General features: G+C 43.2%; 1 protein-coding gene across 1 annotated transcript in view; it reads right to left on the bottom strand.

Moving 5' to 3' along the window:
* The window catches only part of LOC134751299 (uncharacterized), a 58,337-nt gene that overhangs the window by 27,939 nt on the left and 12,530 nt on the right, over window positions 1-17,868 (bottom strand). The window contains exons 5-6 of the mRNA XM_063686685.1: window positions 14,667-14,793; window positions 14,047-14,177 (exon numbers count right to left, since the gene is read on the bottom strand). Coding sequence (XP_063542755.1) covers window positions 14,047-14,177; window positions 14,667-14,793 — 258 coding nt within the window. The remainder of the gene's footprint in view (window positions 1-14,046; window positions 14,178-14,666; window positions 14,794-17,868) is intronic.

Below are 17,868 nucleotides of genomic sequence, written 5' to 3'. Positions count from 1 at the left end.
TAATTATTTTTATGATTTTGACCCATGTTATTTCACTGATATGCGTTAAAATTGTTAAATAACAAACGAAACCGTCAACGCCATCTATACGACAGTAGGCCAAAGCTAGTAGCGCCGTCTGATCGAGAATCAAATTTTCGTGATTTTCGAGGCACGTTTTTTCCTTAGACTGTATCCATCTATTACGGAGTTATATCTATCTTTGATAAAAGGATAAGTAATCAGCTTTCACAGGTTGACGTGGACGTGGACCACACACCACTACACAGTATCCAATAATCATAATCAATCATAATCGTAGCGAGCGACGACCACTTGACAAAATGAAAACTTTACTACATTTAATAATAATAATTAAAAAAAAAAAAAAAAAAATGACGCTGTCAACTTCAAACGTGTTTTTCTAATTTCTCTTAAATTATTTTCTATATTTTGTATTTACGTGTTGATTTTTAAGTTACTTTTATGGGAAATGGTACCCTAGACATGTCTACATACGATCAAGTATATATCGGGTATAAGCTACCATAAATATGTTCGACATGTACTACAAGATACATACGTCAAAGGAATGATAACGAGAAGCAAAACACGCAGTCAATCAGCGTCTCTACAATGCGCACGTTCACCACCCTCGCCCGCTTCGTCCGTCTCCTCGCAATCGTCGTCGGGCGATGAATTCGCCACTGCGCCCGACACCAGCGAGTCGAGCGACGAGTGCGGGCCGCCGCCGCCACGACCACCTGCGCGACGAGGGCGGCCACCGCTGCCGGCACGCTTGCGGCCTGCGGGACATCCTGCCCCGCCCACGGCTCCCGCTGCCGGTGGTGTAGTGCGTCGCATGCGATGGTCTCAATCCATGAATGAGAACGTCATGCGCGCCTACTATGGGGCTACAGAGGGGGGAACTAATCTATCCGCGTATCGTTTGTCCGGATGCATCCTCTGTTTCAGGCCCTTGAACCGACCATCGACGTCACTGCGCAACGACTATCGGATCAGGTGCGTGTCATTCAGCGGCTAAAGCGGTTGGATGACTCGACACTTGATCGGCTTCGCCTGGAGGCTCTCTCTGCTCGCGCGGCCTCCACCTCGGCGCGAGACCCGCCCGCCACGTTGCCGGATCCGGTGCCGGCACCCGACCAGGCACCGGGGGCGCCGCGGGTGGATCTCAGTGCCGACGAGGAGGAGTTCGCGCAGAGTGTGAGTAGCACAGCCAATGAGCAACTGAGGAGGACTCTGGAAGAGGCAATTACACAGTATCGCTCCGCACCCGACACTAGGCCACGATTACCACGTTTGCCTATGAATAGACGCAATCTAGCGATAATGGGAGCCCTAAACGCTTTGCTAGAGCCATATCTGCGGACTAGTAAAGATTTAGAAGATACGCACTCGATCATGTACTGCGGTGCCATCGCGGCGTGCCGTGTTGCTCGAGTCAAGTTTCCGGACGCTGAACGTGCACCTAGGACCGCCGGAGGTGTCCCTGCATGGCAAGCGCGGATCGAGCGACGTATCAGCTCGTTTAGGACTCTCATTGCAAAGCTGATCTGCTTTAGGGGGGGCAATAATCGCCCCCGAGTAATGCGCTTTGTGAACCAGGCGTTCGCGGGGACGGATATCAGGCCCCGCGACTACATGGCCAATGTTACAGAGCGCGTCGACTTTCTAAAGCAGAAAGTCTATGCATGGGCAAACCGTATTCGCCGCTACAGAGAGCGTGTGGATCGATTCCAACAGAATCGTCTTTTCCAGAGTGACCAAAGGAAGGTGTACCGAAGGTGGGAGGAAACCAACCTTCGCGCGTCCGACACGCAGACGCCGGATGCTACTGTCATGACTGACTTCTGGCGTAGCATCTGGTCGGTGCCTGTCGGACACACCGAGGGGAGTTGGATGAGTGTTGTTGAGCATGAGTGCGAGTCCATCGAACCTATGGGGGCAGTCACCATCAGCCCCGATGACATAAGTTGTGCCATCCGCACGGCCCAGAACTGGAAAAGTCCTGGGCCGGATGGATTGCACAACTTCTGGCTAAAATGGTTCCGATGCTCGCACTCCTGCTTGGCAGCATTTCAACAAGCCCTCGAGCTTGGTTCTCTCCCACCTTCCTTCACCAGCAGCTTGCTCTTCTATATGGCCTTGTGGACCGCGAAGTACCGTACTACAAGTATTTACCTGTGCCAGTTCTCGAGAATGGTCGTGCCACGCTCTATTGGGATCGGTCTATCATCACTGACAGGACTATTGTAGCCAATAAGCCTGACATCGTGCTCATAGATCGAACGCAGCGCCGGGCTGTGCTCGTCGACGTCACCATCCCCCATGATGAGAATCTCGTGAAAGCCGAGAAGGACAAGTCCAGCAAGTACCTAGACTTGGCTCACGAGATAACCGCCATGTGGAATGTTGACTCGACGATCATTGTTCCTATAGTCGTGTCAGCGAACGGTCTCATTGCGAAGAGTCTCGACCAACACCTAGAGAGACTCTCGCTGGGTGGTTGGATCAAGGGTCAGATGCAGAAGGCGGTGATCTTGGACACGGCGCGGATAGTCCGCCGGTTCCTCTCTCTGCGGCCCTGACCACCGGCAGCTTGGGCCCTGCCTCGCTGCTGGCGGCACCCTAGGTTAGGTTTTTTATAATGTGTTTATATGTATGTTATGTTAGTGTTTTATATTTTACTTTTATATACATATTATAAAAATCCTAACTTAAGAAAAAAGATTAATAAAGAGAAATAATAATAATAATAATAAGCCCCCAGGGCAGCTTGTGGCGAGCTGAATGGGAAGTGACGTCCCTTGGGTCCCATACCCCAGAGAGTCGGTCAGGCCCCTCCCTCCGGCTTGCCTTCATTGGCCGGCTGGAGTGAACACTGAGCAGGGGCCGCAGGACTCTCACCTCTGGCTTGCCTTTACCGGCCGTCCAGAGTGGGGTGTCAGAGCTATATGCTCGCAGGGTGGAAGTGAAATATGCATAAGACGCGAGTTGGCACAGTGGCTGTGAGTGTTTACAGCCACTGGGTAGAAAGCGGTGCACACCTCTCCACACCCTGAGCCACTCACGCGATGTTGTCCCCTTGTCGCTCCGTGAGAGCGGCCGTTTTCGGGGACCCCTATTGTGAGTTGGCGAGTCACCACCTGTCCATTTTTTTCGTGTTTTTAAACATAGATTGGGGCAGGTGCCATAGTATTTCCATAGACCCGGTAACCAGTACACTAACATCTCAACACAATAGTCTAGTTTATTTTGTTTCTTATCATTGCAATAGTCCTGCACTAACCGGGGCTTGTCCTTGGGTGCACTACTATAGTGCATACAGGGATAATCGTCGGTTGGTGTCACATCACCTTTTAGAGTAAATTGTCTTTTTACAAGGGGCCTCTGCGTGTTGGCTTCGGCCCCACGCACGCCTTCCAAATGTCCGGGACCCCATGGTCCCGAGATTATGTAAAGGACGAACATAATAATAATAATAATAATAATAGGCACTTGAACCTACCATCACCGTATCGGAGCAGCGACTATCGGACCAGGTGCGTGTCATTCAACGGTTAAAGCGGTTGGATGACGCGACACTTGATCAGCTTCGCCAGGAGGCTCTCTCTGCTCGCGCGGACTCCACCTCGGTACGAGATCTGCCCGCCACATCGCCGGATCCGGTGCCCGCACCCGACCTGGCACCGGGGGCGCCGCGGGTTGATTTTAATACCGACGATGGGGACTGTGCGAGTGTGAGTACTTCTGCTAATGAGCAAGTGAGGAGGACTTTGGAAGAGGCGATTACGCAGTATCGCGCCACAACCATCTCTAGGCCACGACTACCACGTCTGCCTATGAATAGACGCAATCTAGCGCAAGTGGGAGCCCTAAACGCTTTACTTGAGCCACATTTACGGACTAGTAAAGATTTAGAAGATACGCACTCGATCATGTACTGCGGAGCCATCGCGGCGTGCCGTGTTGCTCGAGTCAAGTTACCGGACGCTGAACGTGCACCTAGGACCGCCGGAGGTGTCCCTGCATGGCAAGCGCGGATCGAGCGACGTATCAGCTCGTTTAGGACTCTCATTGCAAAGTTGATCTGCTTTAGGGGGGGCAACAATCGCCCCCGAGTAATGCGCTTTGTGAACCAGGCGTTCGCGGGGACGGATGTCAGGCCCCGCGACTACATGGCCAATGTCACAGAGCGCATCGACTTTCTAAAGCAGAAAGTCTATGCATGGGCAAACCGTATTCGCCGCTACAGAGAGCGTGTGGATCGATTCCAGCAGAATCGTCTCTTTCAAAGTGACCAAAGGAAGGTATACCGAAGGTGGGAGGAAGCCGATCCTCGTGTGTCCGACATGCGGTTGCCGGATGCTACTGCCATGACTGATTTCTGGCGTAGCATCTGGTCAGTGCCTGTTGAACACACGGAGGGCCGTTGGATAGACGTTGTCGAACGTGAGTGCGAGAACATCGAACCTATGGGTGCTATTACCATCAGCCCCGACGATGTAAGTTGTGCCATCCGTACGGCCCAGAACTGGAAAAGTCCTGGACCGGACGGATTTCACAACTTCTGGCTAAAATGGTTTCGATGCTCGCACGAACGGTTGGCAACGCAGTTCCAACAAGCCCTAGAGCTCGGTTCCCTCCCACCTTCCCTAACAACTGGTGTGACCTTCCTGCTCTACAAGTCCGGTAGTACCACGGAAGCGAAGAACTACAGACCCATCACGTGCTTGCCTACACTCTACAAGCTCCTTACATCCATTTTGAGAGCAAAAATCAACGCGCACATTGTCGCTAACAACATTTTGGCGTCCGCTCAAAATGGATGTAGGGTTGGGTCCCGTGGTACTAAAGAGCTCCTCCTCATAGACATGACCATATGCCAGCAAGTTCGGCGGAACAGGGGGGGCCTCTCGGCCGCCTGGATTGACTATAAGAAGGCCTATGATTCGGTGCCTCACTCATGGCTGAGAAGGGTATTGGAGCTGTATAAACTTGATGCAGCTTTAATATCCTTCCTAAGTGCGTGTATGAGGCAGTGGATCACAGTCCTTCGTCAACCAGGAGGTGGAGATGACCGCCCTGGCCCGCAGGACTTTATAAGGATCGAGCGAGGAATATTTCAGGGTGACAGTCTGAGTCCCCTGTGGTTCTGCCTAGCTCTGAATCCCCTCAGCACCCTGCTGAAGGATTCAGGGTTAGGTTGCCAGCTTCGGAGAGAGGGTGAAGTCATTTCTCACCTTCTGTACATGGATGACCTCAAGCTATTTGCGCCAAATAACCAAGACTTGATGGTGCTATTGAAAACCACAGAAGTTTTCAGTACCGCCATCAGAATGGAGTTTGGTGTCGATAAGTGTGCGGTTATGCATGTACAGCTGGGGGAGGTTGTAAATTCAACAAATTTACAACTTTCTGAGACAATGTCTTTCAGATCTATCTCTGAATCAGAAACCTATAAATACCTTGGTATGTCACAGTCGTTGGGTATTGAGGGCGAGGGTATTAGACGGTCGGTGAAGGAGCGCTTTTTCAGTCGGCTCACAAAAGTCCTTAACAGTCTTTTGTCAGGAGGCAATAAAGTGCGCGCCTTCAACGCCTGGGTAATGCCCATACTCATATACTCCTTTGGCATACTAAGGTGGACTCAGACCGAGCTGGACGCCCTGGATCGGAGGGTCCGTCTACTACTCACCACACACCGTATGCTACACCCACGCTCGTCAGTTATGAGATTGTACATCTCACGGAAATGTGGAGGTCGAGGCTTCCTTAACGCCAAAGATCTCCACAACCGCGAGGTGTGCAATCTCAGGAATTATTTCCTTAACAACGAGTGTGGGATGCATCGTGATGTGGTGGCAGTGGACAGGCACTTCACGCCGCTCTCCTTGGCAAACGAGAACTGGCACAAACCTGTGGTACAAAGTGCTGCGGGCCGCAAGGCGGTATGGGAGAGTAAGGTGCTACACGGGCGGTTCTACAAGGCCCTCACGGGACCCGATGTAGACCTGCTCGCGTCGGTGAACTGGTTACGATTCGGGGACCTCTTCGGAGAAACCGAGGGTTTTGCCTGTGCAATTGCGGACGAAGTTATGATGACGAACAACTATCGGAAATATATCCTGAAGGACGGTACGGTCGACATTTGTCGGGCATGCCGCCGTCCCGGAGAGTCACTCAGGCATATCATTTCCGGTTGTTCTCATCTTGCTAACGGCGAGTACTTGCACAGACATAATCTCGTAGCCAGGATTATTCACCAGCAGCTTGCTCTTCTATACGGCCTTGTGGACTGCGAAGTACCGTACTACAAGTATTTACCTGTGCCAGTTCTCGAGAATGGTCGTGCCACGCTCTATTGGGATCGATCTATCATCACTGACAGGACTATTGTAGCCAATAAGCCTGACATTGTGATAATAGATCGATCGCAGCGCCGGGCCGTGCTCGTCGACATCACCATCCCCCATGATGAGAATCTCGTGAAAGCCGAGAAGGACAAGTCCAGTAAGTACCTAGACTTGGCTCACGAGATAACCGCCATGTGGGATGTTGATTCGACGATCATTGTCCCGATAGTCGTTTCAGCGAACGGTCTCATAGCGAAGAGTCTCGACCAACACCTTGAGAGACTCTCGCTAGGTGGTTGGATCAAGGGTCAGATGCAGAAGGCGGTTATCTTGGACACGGCGCGGATAGTCCGCCGGTTCCTCTCTCTGCGGCCCTGACCACCGGCAGCTTGGGCCTTGCCCCGCTGCCGGCGGTACCCTAGGTTAGGTTTTTTATAATGTGTTTATATATTTTTTGTAATGTTTTATAAGTGTTTTTGTATTTTACTTTTATATCCATATTATAAAAACCTAGCCTAAGATGAAAGATAAATAAAGAGAATAATAATAATAGCCTTTTATTTCATGCAATTTAACATAACAATACTTTTTTTTTTACATTTAACTGCATAGCAGGTACAGGTAACATAACATGCAAATAGTATCTACTTATGTATTTATAAAAAATTTTTTTTTTATAAGTAGTAAATTTACATTTACAGCTATCTATAGTAATAACTTTTAAATTTTAATTATTTATAATATTTTTCCATTTTAATTATGATTAAAATAATGAATTAGATATGAATTATATACATTAATTAATTGCATGGCGCTTTGCGCGCAAAGGCCTCCCCCAAACGTTCCCATTTTTTTCTGTCTTGAGCTGATCTCCACCAGTGTCTGTCATAACTCTTCAGATCGTCTCTCCATCTAAGTTTAGGTCTATGATTTTTCCTTTTTCTATATCTGGGCACCCACTCTGTTGTTATTTTTGCCCATCTATTACTTGGCATTCTACATACATGACCTGCCCATGACCATTTAGTTTTTTTGGCTGCGTGGATGACATCTTCTATGCCTGTTTTTTTCCTTATAGCTGTGTTTCTTATTCTATCTTGCCTGGTTATTTTTAGCATCGACCTCTCCATCGCCCTCTGGCATACTCTAAGCTTTTCCGTTTGTTCTTTCGTCAGGCTCCATGTTTGAGACCCATATGTCAGTGTAGGAAGAATAGCCGTATTGAAGGTTGCTCGCTTTATTTTTATGGATAGGTCGCTTTTCATAATAAATTTTAATGCCCAGTACTTTTTCCAGGCTTTACTTATTCTGTTTTCTATCTCTTTGTCTTGTTTGTTGTCGAATGAAACCAGTTGTCCAAGATAAGTAAAATTTTCGACGTACTGCATCTCTTTTTGTCCGAGTTTAATTGGCGTCTCTTGTCCATTAGTCATAACTTTGCATTTGTTTTGGTTCATCACTAGTCCTGCTTCTTTGCACACATAATTCAATTCTGTTAGCATCATTTCTAGTGACGCTGGGTCTTTAGCAAAAATAATAACGTCGTCGGCAAATCTCAGGTTGCTTAGGAATTTCCCGTTTATTTTTAAGCCTTCTGTATCCCAAGGTAGGTTTCTAAATATTGCCTCAAGACTAGCATTAAATAGTATTGGTGAGATTGGATCGCCTTGTTTTACACCTTTTTGTAGTGCGAAGGATTCTCCTTGTATGTCAGTTTTGATTAAGGCTTTGCTGGTTTGGTATATGTATTTTAATATATTTATATATTTTTGGTCTACATTTTGAGCTTCTAGGGTCTTGAAGAGAAAAGTGTGCTCAAGCGAATCAAAGGCCTTAGAAAAGTCAATAAATGCTATGTAAATTTTGTGATTGTATTCTATACATTTTTCTATAATTTGGTTCAAGCTGTGGAGGTGATCGATTGTGCTAAATGAAGATCTAAATCCAGCTTGTTCCACCGGCTGTTGTTCTTCTAAGGTTCTTTCTATTCTTCGTCTTAATATTGTCATAAACAGTTTGTACATACAAGATGATATACTGATGGGCCTGTAGTTGTCCAAATTATCTTTATTTCCCTTTTTATGCAGTATGGTAATTTTAGAGATGTTCCATTGTTCAGGTGTAATTTCTTCTTCTAATATTTTATTGAAAACTAAAGTAATAGCCTTGCGTAGTTCGTAACTCGAATATTTTAATATCTCGTTGTTTATTCCGTCTGGTCCCATTGCCTTTTCAGATTTCAATTTCGCGATAGCTGAGGAAATTTCATCAATAAGGAACGGTTTCGGTGTTTCACAGTCTTTTCTGTTGTATATGGTGGAATCAAAGTTTTTTGTAGAATAAAGGTGTTTAAAAAACTTGGTTGCTGTAGTAACTATGTCCTGTCTGCTCTCTATTTTGCCCGTCGTATTTGTTAAATTCGGTATCATTTCTTTTCCAATAGACATAATTCTCTCCGCCCTCCTTATTCCACAAACATTGGTAAGCACTTTCTCTATTTCTTCCATCTTTTGATGTTCTAGGTCTCTTTTGATTAGTTTTCTGATTCGTTTATTTATAGCCTTCAATCTGTTTTTTTCAGCTCTTGATTTATTTTGTTTTTGTCGTAATTGCAACTTTAGTTCTATAAATCTATTTGTCTCGTTCGAGTATTTATGTCTCCGTTCCTGTTTCGTTTCAGTACGTATTTCTTTTATAGCTTCTTGTATAGTTTTTTCTAAAATATTATATTTATTTTGAACTGTGTCCTGACCTTTGAATTGTAAGCCTTTTAGTAGTCTGTTAGTGACCTCGTTCACTTGGGTCGCAGAGTTCTTTGTAATTTTCGTCAATTTGCTTGCTGTATTAATTCTTCTTTGTACATTTCCTATTATCATTTCTACGGGTCGATGATCAGACGTAAAATGAAGTTTTCTTATTACTGATATGTTAAAGATGTTAGTTATGTTTTGTATAAGAATGAAGTCTATCTGAGCTTTATTTAACTGGTTCGGGTGTTCCCATGTCCATCTTCGGTTTATTCGGTTTTTGAAATAAGTATTGCCAATTTTTAGGTTAAGTGTCCGTGCCAGATTTATCAATCCATCTCCTCTGTAGTTTCTGTTACCGTAGTTGTATGGACCTACCGTGTCTTCCTCTCCGGGTATTCTTTTGCCAATATGACTGTTAAAGTCTCCCATAATAAATTTGTTATTAGACTTGCTTCTCCAGTAGGTTGATTCTATATCTAGTATGAAAGATTCTACCTCCAAGTCAGGTGCGTCACTAGTAGGAGCGTAGACTTGTATACAAGTATAAGTATTACGTTTTATTTTCATATCTAGACTTATAACTCTTGCTGAGGTGTAAGATATTTTGGTCACATAAGTTAAAAACTGTAATAGATGTCATATATTAAAGAAAAAGTGACGAAGCCCTCCAGTGGTGAAGGCCGGATTCGAACCGGCGTCTTTAGCTATCGCGGCTAACGCCATGAACCCCTAGGCCACCCCGCCACGGCGGTGCCCGTCCGAATTTCTCGACTATATGCCATCTTCGTAAGACTAGGCGTCTTTGACCAGCTCTAAGGGCAAGCAGTGCGCGCTTGCACCTCCTAAACGAACTCCTTACGGATTTACGTTGTAGCGAGAGAGACTGGTGCTGCCATCTATGAACAAGTTTGGGAACAAATCAAATTATTTTATTAAATATTTTGATTTGTGTTTTTTAAAGTAGTCACACTACTATATATAAATTAAAAACTGTAATAGATGTCATATATTAAAGAAAAAGAGCTGTTGTTGTTGTTGTTTGTGCTTAGAGCTGGTCAAAGACGCCTAGTCTTACTAAGATGGCATATAGTCGAGAAATTCGGACGGGCACCGCCGTGGCGGGGTGGCCTAGGGGTTCATGGCGTTAGCCGCGATAGCTAAAGACGCCGGTTCGAATCCGGCCTTCACCACTGGAGGGCTTCGTCACTTTTTCTTTAATATATGACATCTATTACAGTTTTTAATTTATATATAGTAGTGTGACTACTTTAAAAAACACAAATCAAAATATTTAATAAAATAATTTGATTTGTTCCCAAACTTGTTCATAGATGGCAGCACCAGTCTCTCTCGCTACAACGTAAATCCGTAAGGAGTTCGTTTAGGAGGTGCAAGCGCGCACTGCTTGCCCTTAGAGCTGGTCAAAGACGCCTAGTCTTACTAAGATGGCATATAGTCGAGAAATTCGGACGGGCACCGCCGTGGCGGGGTGGCCTAGGGGTTCATGGCGTTAGCCGCGATAGCTAAAGACGCCGGTTCGAATCCGGCCTTCACCACTGGAGGGCTTCGTCACTTTTTCTTTAATATATGACATCTATTACAGTTTTTAATTTATATATAGTAGTGTGACTACTTTAAAAAACACAAATCAAAATATTTAATAAAATAATTTGATTTGTTCCCAAACTTGTTCATAGATGGCAGCACCAGTCTCTCTCGCTACAACGTAAATCCGTAAGGAGTTCGTTTAGGAGGTGCAAGCGCGCACTGCTTGCCCTTAGAGCTGGTCAAAGACGCCTAGTCTTACTAAGATGGCATATAGTCGAGAAATTCGGACGGGCACCGCCGTGGCGGGGTGGCCTAGGGGTTCATGGCGTTAGCCGCGATAGCTAAAGACGCCGGTTCGAATCCGGCCTTCACCACTGGAGGGCTTCGTCACTTTTTCTTTAATATATGACATCTATTACAGTTTTTAATTTATATATAGTAGTGTGACTACTTTAAAAAACACAAATCAAAATATTTAATAAAATAATTTGATTTGTTCCCAAACTTGGTCACATAAGATTTAATTTCTTTGTTTATTAGGAATCCAACTCCATGTCTTCCTTTTTGTGTTCCATAGTAGTAAAACAGGTTTCCGGATTTAAGTTCAATTAGATTTTCTCCTTCTCTTCTTACCTCACTCAATCCAATGACGTGCCATTTATGGTTTTCTAAGCTGAGCTCTAGTTCTTGTAGTCTGTCGTTACTCATGAGGGTACAGACGTTGAACGTCCATATGTGTATTTTTTCTTTACCATCAGTTTTCTTCGTTGGGGGGTAGTGGTCTTTGTTAGTCCCCAGACTGACCAGGATACCTGAGGACTCTTTGTTGGTATGTGTTGATAATTCTTGTTTGCTTGATAGTGTTAGAACACTGTCATTAGCAACCTAGGAGGATATAACCAAACGTAGCCATTAAGGCCGTTCCATCGGTTTGTCACATTTCGCAAGAAAGAACGGGATAGATCATGTGCGCCAAGTGTCAATTTTGATCGAATTTTGTCGATTTTTATTTATTTTAAAAACGTTACCTTACAATATCGAAATTCGAAAGCTATGAAATTACTATTTAAGTTAAGATTGTTTTTTATTCTTTTTCTGTTTATAGTATCACATAATAAATAACCGAGTAAAGTTGGATTAAAAGTTCGAGTTAGAGGTTACTTTGGGAATTAATTGTATCGAGCGAAGTGTCATAATTCGTGTATCGGAAGCTATGATATTAAAGATAATATAGTCAAGAACTACATATATTTTTTCCATGTCTACGAATATCAACGCCTCTTAGAAAAACATGATCATATAAGGAGATTTTTCGCCTTCTGGCTCAGGGAACCGCCTTAACAGGCGTTCCCCTCTGTCGAAAATAGTCGGCCAATGGTCATACACAATGTACGGACTGACGTTTATCTGACATTACATTTTATTTTATTTTAAACTCATCTTGAGTATTTACGTTGGTGCCGTGGAAATTAGCGACGTCACGACGTGCGTTGACACCCTTGCACAGTCCCATGCACATCGGGGCGAACCGCATCCAGGCTGGCGCTGCGGCTGAACAGGCCGCGTAGCCAACACGCCAATAGCTAGCCATACACGCATGGATGAGCCCGTCGGATCTGCCTGAAAGATTTGTCTGGCGGACACATCCGTCAATGTGTGGCGAGAAATAGACACAGAGATGGGCAGCGGACGGGCATCCGGCGGACAAATCTGTGTCTATTTCTCGCCACACATTGACGGATGTGTCCGCCACACATCTTTCTGGCAGATCCGACGGGCAAATCCGCGCGTGTATGGCTAGCTAATCGCTAACGCTCGGTAGCGATCGAAACGCAACTGTCACTGTCGCACTAATATGGAAGAGTGATAGAGGGACACAAAGCGTTTCGTTGTCGACGCGATAGCGATTGTCACCTTGGCTAGGCCGGCAGGCCCAGATTCTCAAGCGCCGCTAATACTTGACCATACCACAGTTAACGACTATGAGTTTGCGGCGCTCGCAGTAGAGACTCTAGGTTTTTGGTCATCTGACATGAAGAAATTTATGAGAGCTTTGTCGGCGGCTGGTTGATCCCACAGGGGACCGTAGGGCCGGTGCGTGCCTCTCTTTTGGATAAAAGAATATCGTACCCCATTAAAATAAAGCGCATCAATCGGTTCTCCTGACGATTCTGAACAGTTTTTAGGTTTTCAGTGAGTCATGAAACACCGTGTATATGTAGTTTAAATTAAATTTCCTTATGAATTGATTTGCTTTTAGAACGCATAAGTAGAGTAGGTACGCCTTAAAGAATTGCGTTCTGGTTAGAACTATACATTTGGACTCCGTCACTATGCAGTTTGGGTACAAGATCCTTCTTCATTCGCCGGTACCCCATTACCGAGGCCACACTGGCAGGATCGCCATGTGGGGTGTGGCGTCAATTGAGACAACTAGTAGGTTGGAACTTTGGAAGTATAGTTTAATAATGAAATATGAGCCTTAACCTACGGAATATATAGAGATACAGTATGAAGGTGTGTGTAACGCACGTAGCGCACACTACAAAGACATCGTGACCACTTGGTTTGGCAGTTCGGTGATTTGTCTCCATGGGTCTCGATCTAGTAGCCATCACTGCTTTATAGTTTGCCTTAGGCCTTCTTGACTTGGTCAGAATATCTACTTGGTGTTCTGGAGCGGTATTTGACATGCGTTAAGTGACGTTTCGTGTTGAACTTCAGTTGAATGGAAGAAATCGTGTGTTGTCGAATAGGTAAATTTGACATTAGCAATACACAGTTAGGTGACAACGAAACCAAACCGAACCACGCCGAGTTCAGAGCCATTTTAAACCGTATAGTAGTAAGAAAACAAAGTTGATTTTTGTTGCATAATTTTTTCAATGAATGAGTTTTGGTTGTACCAAATGATACTTTCCACAGTTGATGAACAAATGATTCATTCCACTGTTGAACTGATGTTGAAGCCGAAACTGACAGTTGTGCATCTCGAATAGGGCCCCTGGGATCTTTCGCCTTCCACTTTTCCGAGCACGATCACTTTTTACAAGCTTTTTATTAACTTGCAATGTGCCTATGTAAGTATGTAATAATTGTATGTAACATATGTTTGTAAGGGTCAAAACTCAAAACTTGCAAGTTAAATTTGACCCACTTCCCGGTTTCCGAGCTGATCTGATGATGGAGACAGGAGGTGGCCATAGGAACTCTGTGATAAAACAACGCAACCTAATTTTGTTTGGGGTTTTTAGAATTGTCTCGATGAGTATTAGTTGTTCGTCGAAAGAAAAGTACAGTCAGCGATAAAAGCTTGTACCAAAAATGAAATTTTTGCCAAAAACTTATTCTACGCTTGATATATGTACAGTAAAGCTACTGTGGCTACATACCTTGATATTTAGGCTTGAACTCTTTCTCGTATAGCCTGTAGGCCTTCGCGTGCGCGAGCAGCACATGCTTCGTGCACAGATACGACCCGCGCCCCTCGGACTCCAGCCCTGGAGCAAGGTAGCCAGTGTACCTAGAAAATATATACAGTCAGCAGCAGAAGTTGCTAAGCGGGCGAGGTGTTCAAAATGACCTTGTCACGCTTTTATTCTCTTAACAATAAGAGCGTTTTCAAATTGTCCGATCCGATATCGGATGTCGGAAGATAATAAAATGTAAGATGTGTTTCTCTGTATTTATTTATGCATTAAATAAATCATTATTAGATAATAATTATAAATAATGCAAAAAAGGCGAACTTAATGTCAATGACAGCACTCTCCTGCAGCTGTTTTTGTCATAGGCGCCTTCCGACATCCGATATCGGAAAGGCGCTTCCGATTCGATCAGAAAAAATCTGGACATGAGAAAATTCTCATGCTAGTTTTCACTTAGAAAGTTCCCGTTCAGATTAAGGATTATTTTACTAGTTAATGTTCTTAAGAGGGTATCGTCCGTCCAGTGGCGCCCTAGTAGTAGCCAGTCGGTTCAGACTGGATATATTATACTGTTAAACCTGTACCCAATGTCGCAGATGACTGTGGGCTCGTTGATGGTGACCCAGGTCCTGACGCGGTCCCCGTACAGGTCGTAGATCACACGGGCGTAGTCCGCGAACCACTCCGAGATCAGCGGGTTGGTCCAGCCTCCTGGAAATTACATTTCATTAGTAGCTCTAGGCGATGGTTCCTTATTTCGTGTCTAATTTAAGTTTAGATATAATCCTGATAATTTAAAAATGGGCTCCCTTTGTTTGACATAATTATTAAAAGTCATAATGTAATCTTCTTCCTCTTCCTAGCCTTATCCCTTTATTTGGGGTCGGCTCTCCTCGTCCTTAGGTGCCAGGATCGCCTGTCCTAGGTTGTTTGCGTTTCAAGCTGAGCCCGTTCCAGGTCTTTGGATACGGTTTTCCACCACGTAGCTAGGGGCGCCCTCCGCCTTTTCTCTTTTCCGGGATTGCTAAAGCCTTTTTAACTGGGTACTCTTCATCCCTTCTCATCACGTGCCCGAACCAGCGCATTCGCCTCTCTACCATCTTAATGAAAGTCATAATGTAATGATTGTCATATTATCATTAGTCATAATTCTGACACCGTTAACTTTTCAGGATTTTTCTCGGGTTATCCTATAGATAGGTTAGATTAAGTTTGTTTTATGGCAATCCTGAAAAGTTACTAGTTAGTTTCTAAGAAAAACTTATGACTAATGATAATATGACAATCATTTCACTTTCAATAATTATGTCAAATAACCCTAACAACCATTTTCGGTCGCCGTTACGACACGGTGTAGACACATCTTGCGTCGACACCGTCTTTTCCGGTCACAAAACGGTCGCAGTGTGGTCGCCGTTACGTCGTCGTTACCGAAATGGGGAAGGCTCGACACAGACACATTTCAGTCACAAAGTGTCGTCGCCGTGTGCACACATTGTTACCAGTTTGCGACTAGTTATCCCAAAATCATTCGTTCATTTTGTTCGTTTCAAATGGGAACTGTCAGATGGAAATATACTTAAAAATAAACAAGTGACAAACGCCATCGCTAAGAAGGATTTACAAGACGTAAGTATTTATTGTTTGCATTTATATTACACTATGGCTTTAAATACTATGGGAAATTAAACTGCTCGAGTGATTTGATTAACTAGGTGTAATTTTATCAACGCGCCACCTCATTATTTTAGTTTAGCCAGAAATGAAATTATTTACTTCTCAGTGCATGTGTTCATAACTACATTATTTGATGCAATTTAAGTGCTCTGATGCATATACTATACCTAAATAATAAAAATAACGCTTTACATACTACTAAACTTGGTAATTATGATGTAAAAATATGGTTTAAGGCTGAGAAAAATTCCAGTCACAAAGTAGTCGCAATGTTACGACTCTGTGTAGACTCTGTGTAGACACTGTGTAGACATATGTCAAAAGTAGTAACAAAGTTACTGGATTTGCAAAATGGCTCCTTGTACTCATTTGTTTTCAGATCAGTGTTGCCAGATCGTACCTTTTAGTACGATTTTACGTACTTTTTGAATAGCAGACGTACTTAAAACGTACCCCGCCCAAAACCGTACTAAAATCTTACTTTTTGGCTAAACCGCACATTTTAGTACGATTTTACGTACTTTTCGTATGAGCGGTTCAAAAATATGCTATAATGGCGTAGAAATAATAGTGACAGACCAAAAAAGTACGATTTATTTGCGTAAAAAATTGTGACTTTTTTGTTTTGGTATTTCTGTGCCTTACTATTTTGCATATTAATACTGTTCCTTTTGCCCCGAGAAAAACAAACTAAACATAGTTTTTTGCCCAACGTGACCGCAAGTTATCTTTATTTTCAGATCTAACCAATTGCTACAGAATACAAATGACAAAGAAAAGAAGCAAGAAGGAAATAAAACAAACAAAAATACAAATGATTCCTCGACGCAATCGGGTGATTCTTAAATTGTATCCAGATTTTTTGTTTTTGTCATAAAAGTTTTTATAAGAGTTTTGAATGATTCACGGCTAGTTTCACTACCTATATAGACCGTGATTACCTTTTGTATTGTTTTCGAGCTCCCGATATTTCGACGCAGTTACATGCATCTTATTCACGGGTGACTGAAGATAGCGGGTGGGTGTCAAAGTTGTGTAGACTGCGCTCTGTCTACCCTCATTATATCATATCGGGAGCTCAAAAACAATACAAAAGGTAATCACGGTCTATATCCCGGTCTATATAAGTCTAGTGAAAAGTCATTTTAGATCATTTAAAGCTTTTTTTATTTTTATTTTTCCATACAAAACATGGTACTATATTGGTGATTTTTGAATTGTGTCCAGAAGTTTTTTTGGCATAATAGTTTATTTTTCACATATTGTTACATATAAAGTACATACAAAAAGTGAGCGTTCCGTGACATTTCTTGCATTTTTTAAATATGTATTCTTTATCTATGAGGATCTCACTAGAATACCTAATATAATTAAGTCGTTAATTTTTAATTACCCTGTATAATGATCTCGGCAAGTCGTTTTAGTAGTTTAAGTTTTAAATAAGTATTAAATAAGTACAAACGGATGGTTGTGATATACCTATAATATATAGACTGCGAGCCACGAACCGATTTTAATGACCAATAGCCTCCCGGGCGAAAACTCGTAAAGTGGAATACCTAATATAATTAAGTCGTCAATTTTCAATTATTATTTATAATGATCTCAGCAAGTCGTTTTAGTTTAGTAAGAGCCTGTTATCGATTTTAGTCGCAAAAATGTAAAATTGTTAGATTAAGTCGCAGAAATTGTACACCTTTTGATACGTACTTAATGGAAATAACAAGTACTGGTTTCTATTAGCACGTCTTCTCATCTTGCAGTTTTACAGTTAAATTTTTTGAAAACAGACTCTAGATTAGTAATGTTTTTTTTTCTGATGGACGTTTAGCGCGCGTAATGCACTGATTTTGTCGCTCATATTTATTTGTAAACTTCGTAAAGTTTGGACTGCTAATAGTAATTTTGTATTACACATATCCTGACCTTTTACAGACTAAATTTTTATTATTATGACTGAAGTAGTGTAAGTTAGACGAAATCAATTTCTAGTATATTGTTCTTGAAATCATTTTAGATCATTTAAAGCTTTTTTTTCATACAAAACATGGTGATTCTTAAATTGTGTCCAAAGTTTTTTTTTTCATAAGTTTTTATTTTTCACACATT

Source organism: Cydia strobilella, chromosome 21 (genome assembly GCF_947568885.1).
Source record: "Cydia strobilella chromosome 21, ilCydStro3.1, whole genome shotgun sequence".
In the NCBI taxonomy this organism is placed as follows: domain Eukaryota; kingdom Metazoa; phylum Arthropoda; class Insecta; order Lepidoptera; family Tortricidae; genus Cydia; species Cydia strobilella.
This window is presented reverse-complemented; position numbering and strand designations above follow the sequence as displayed.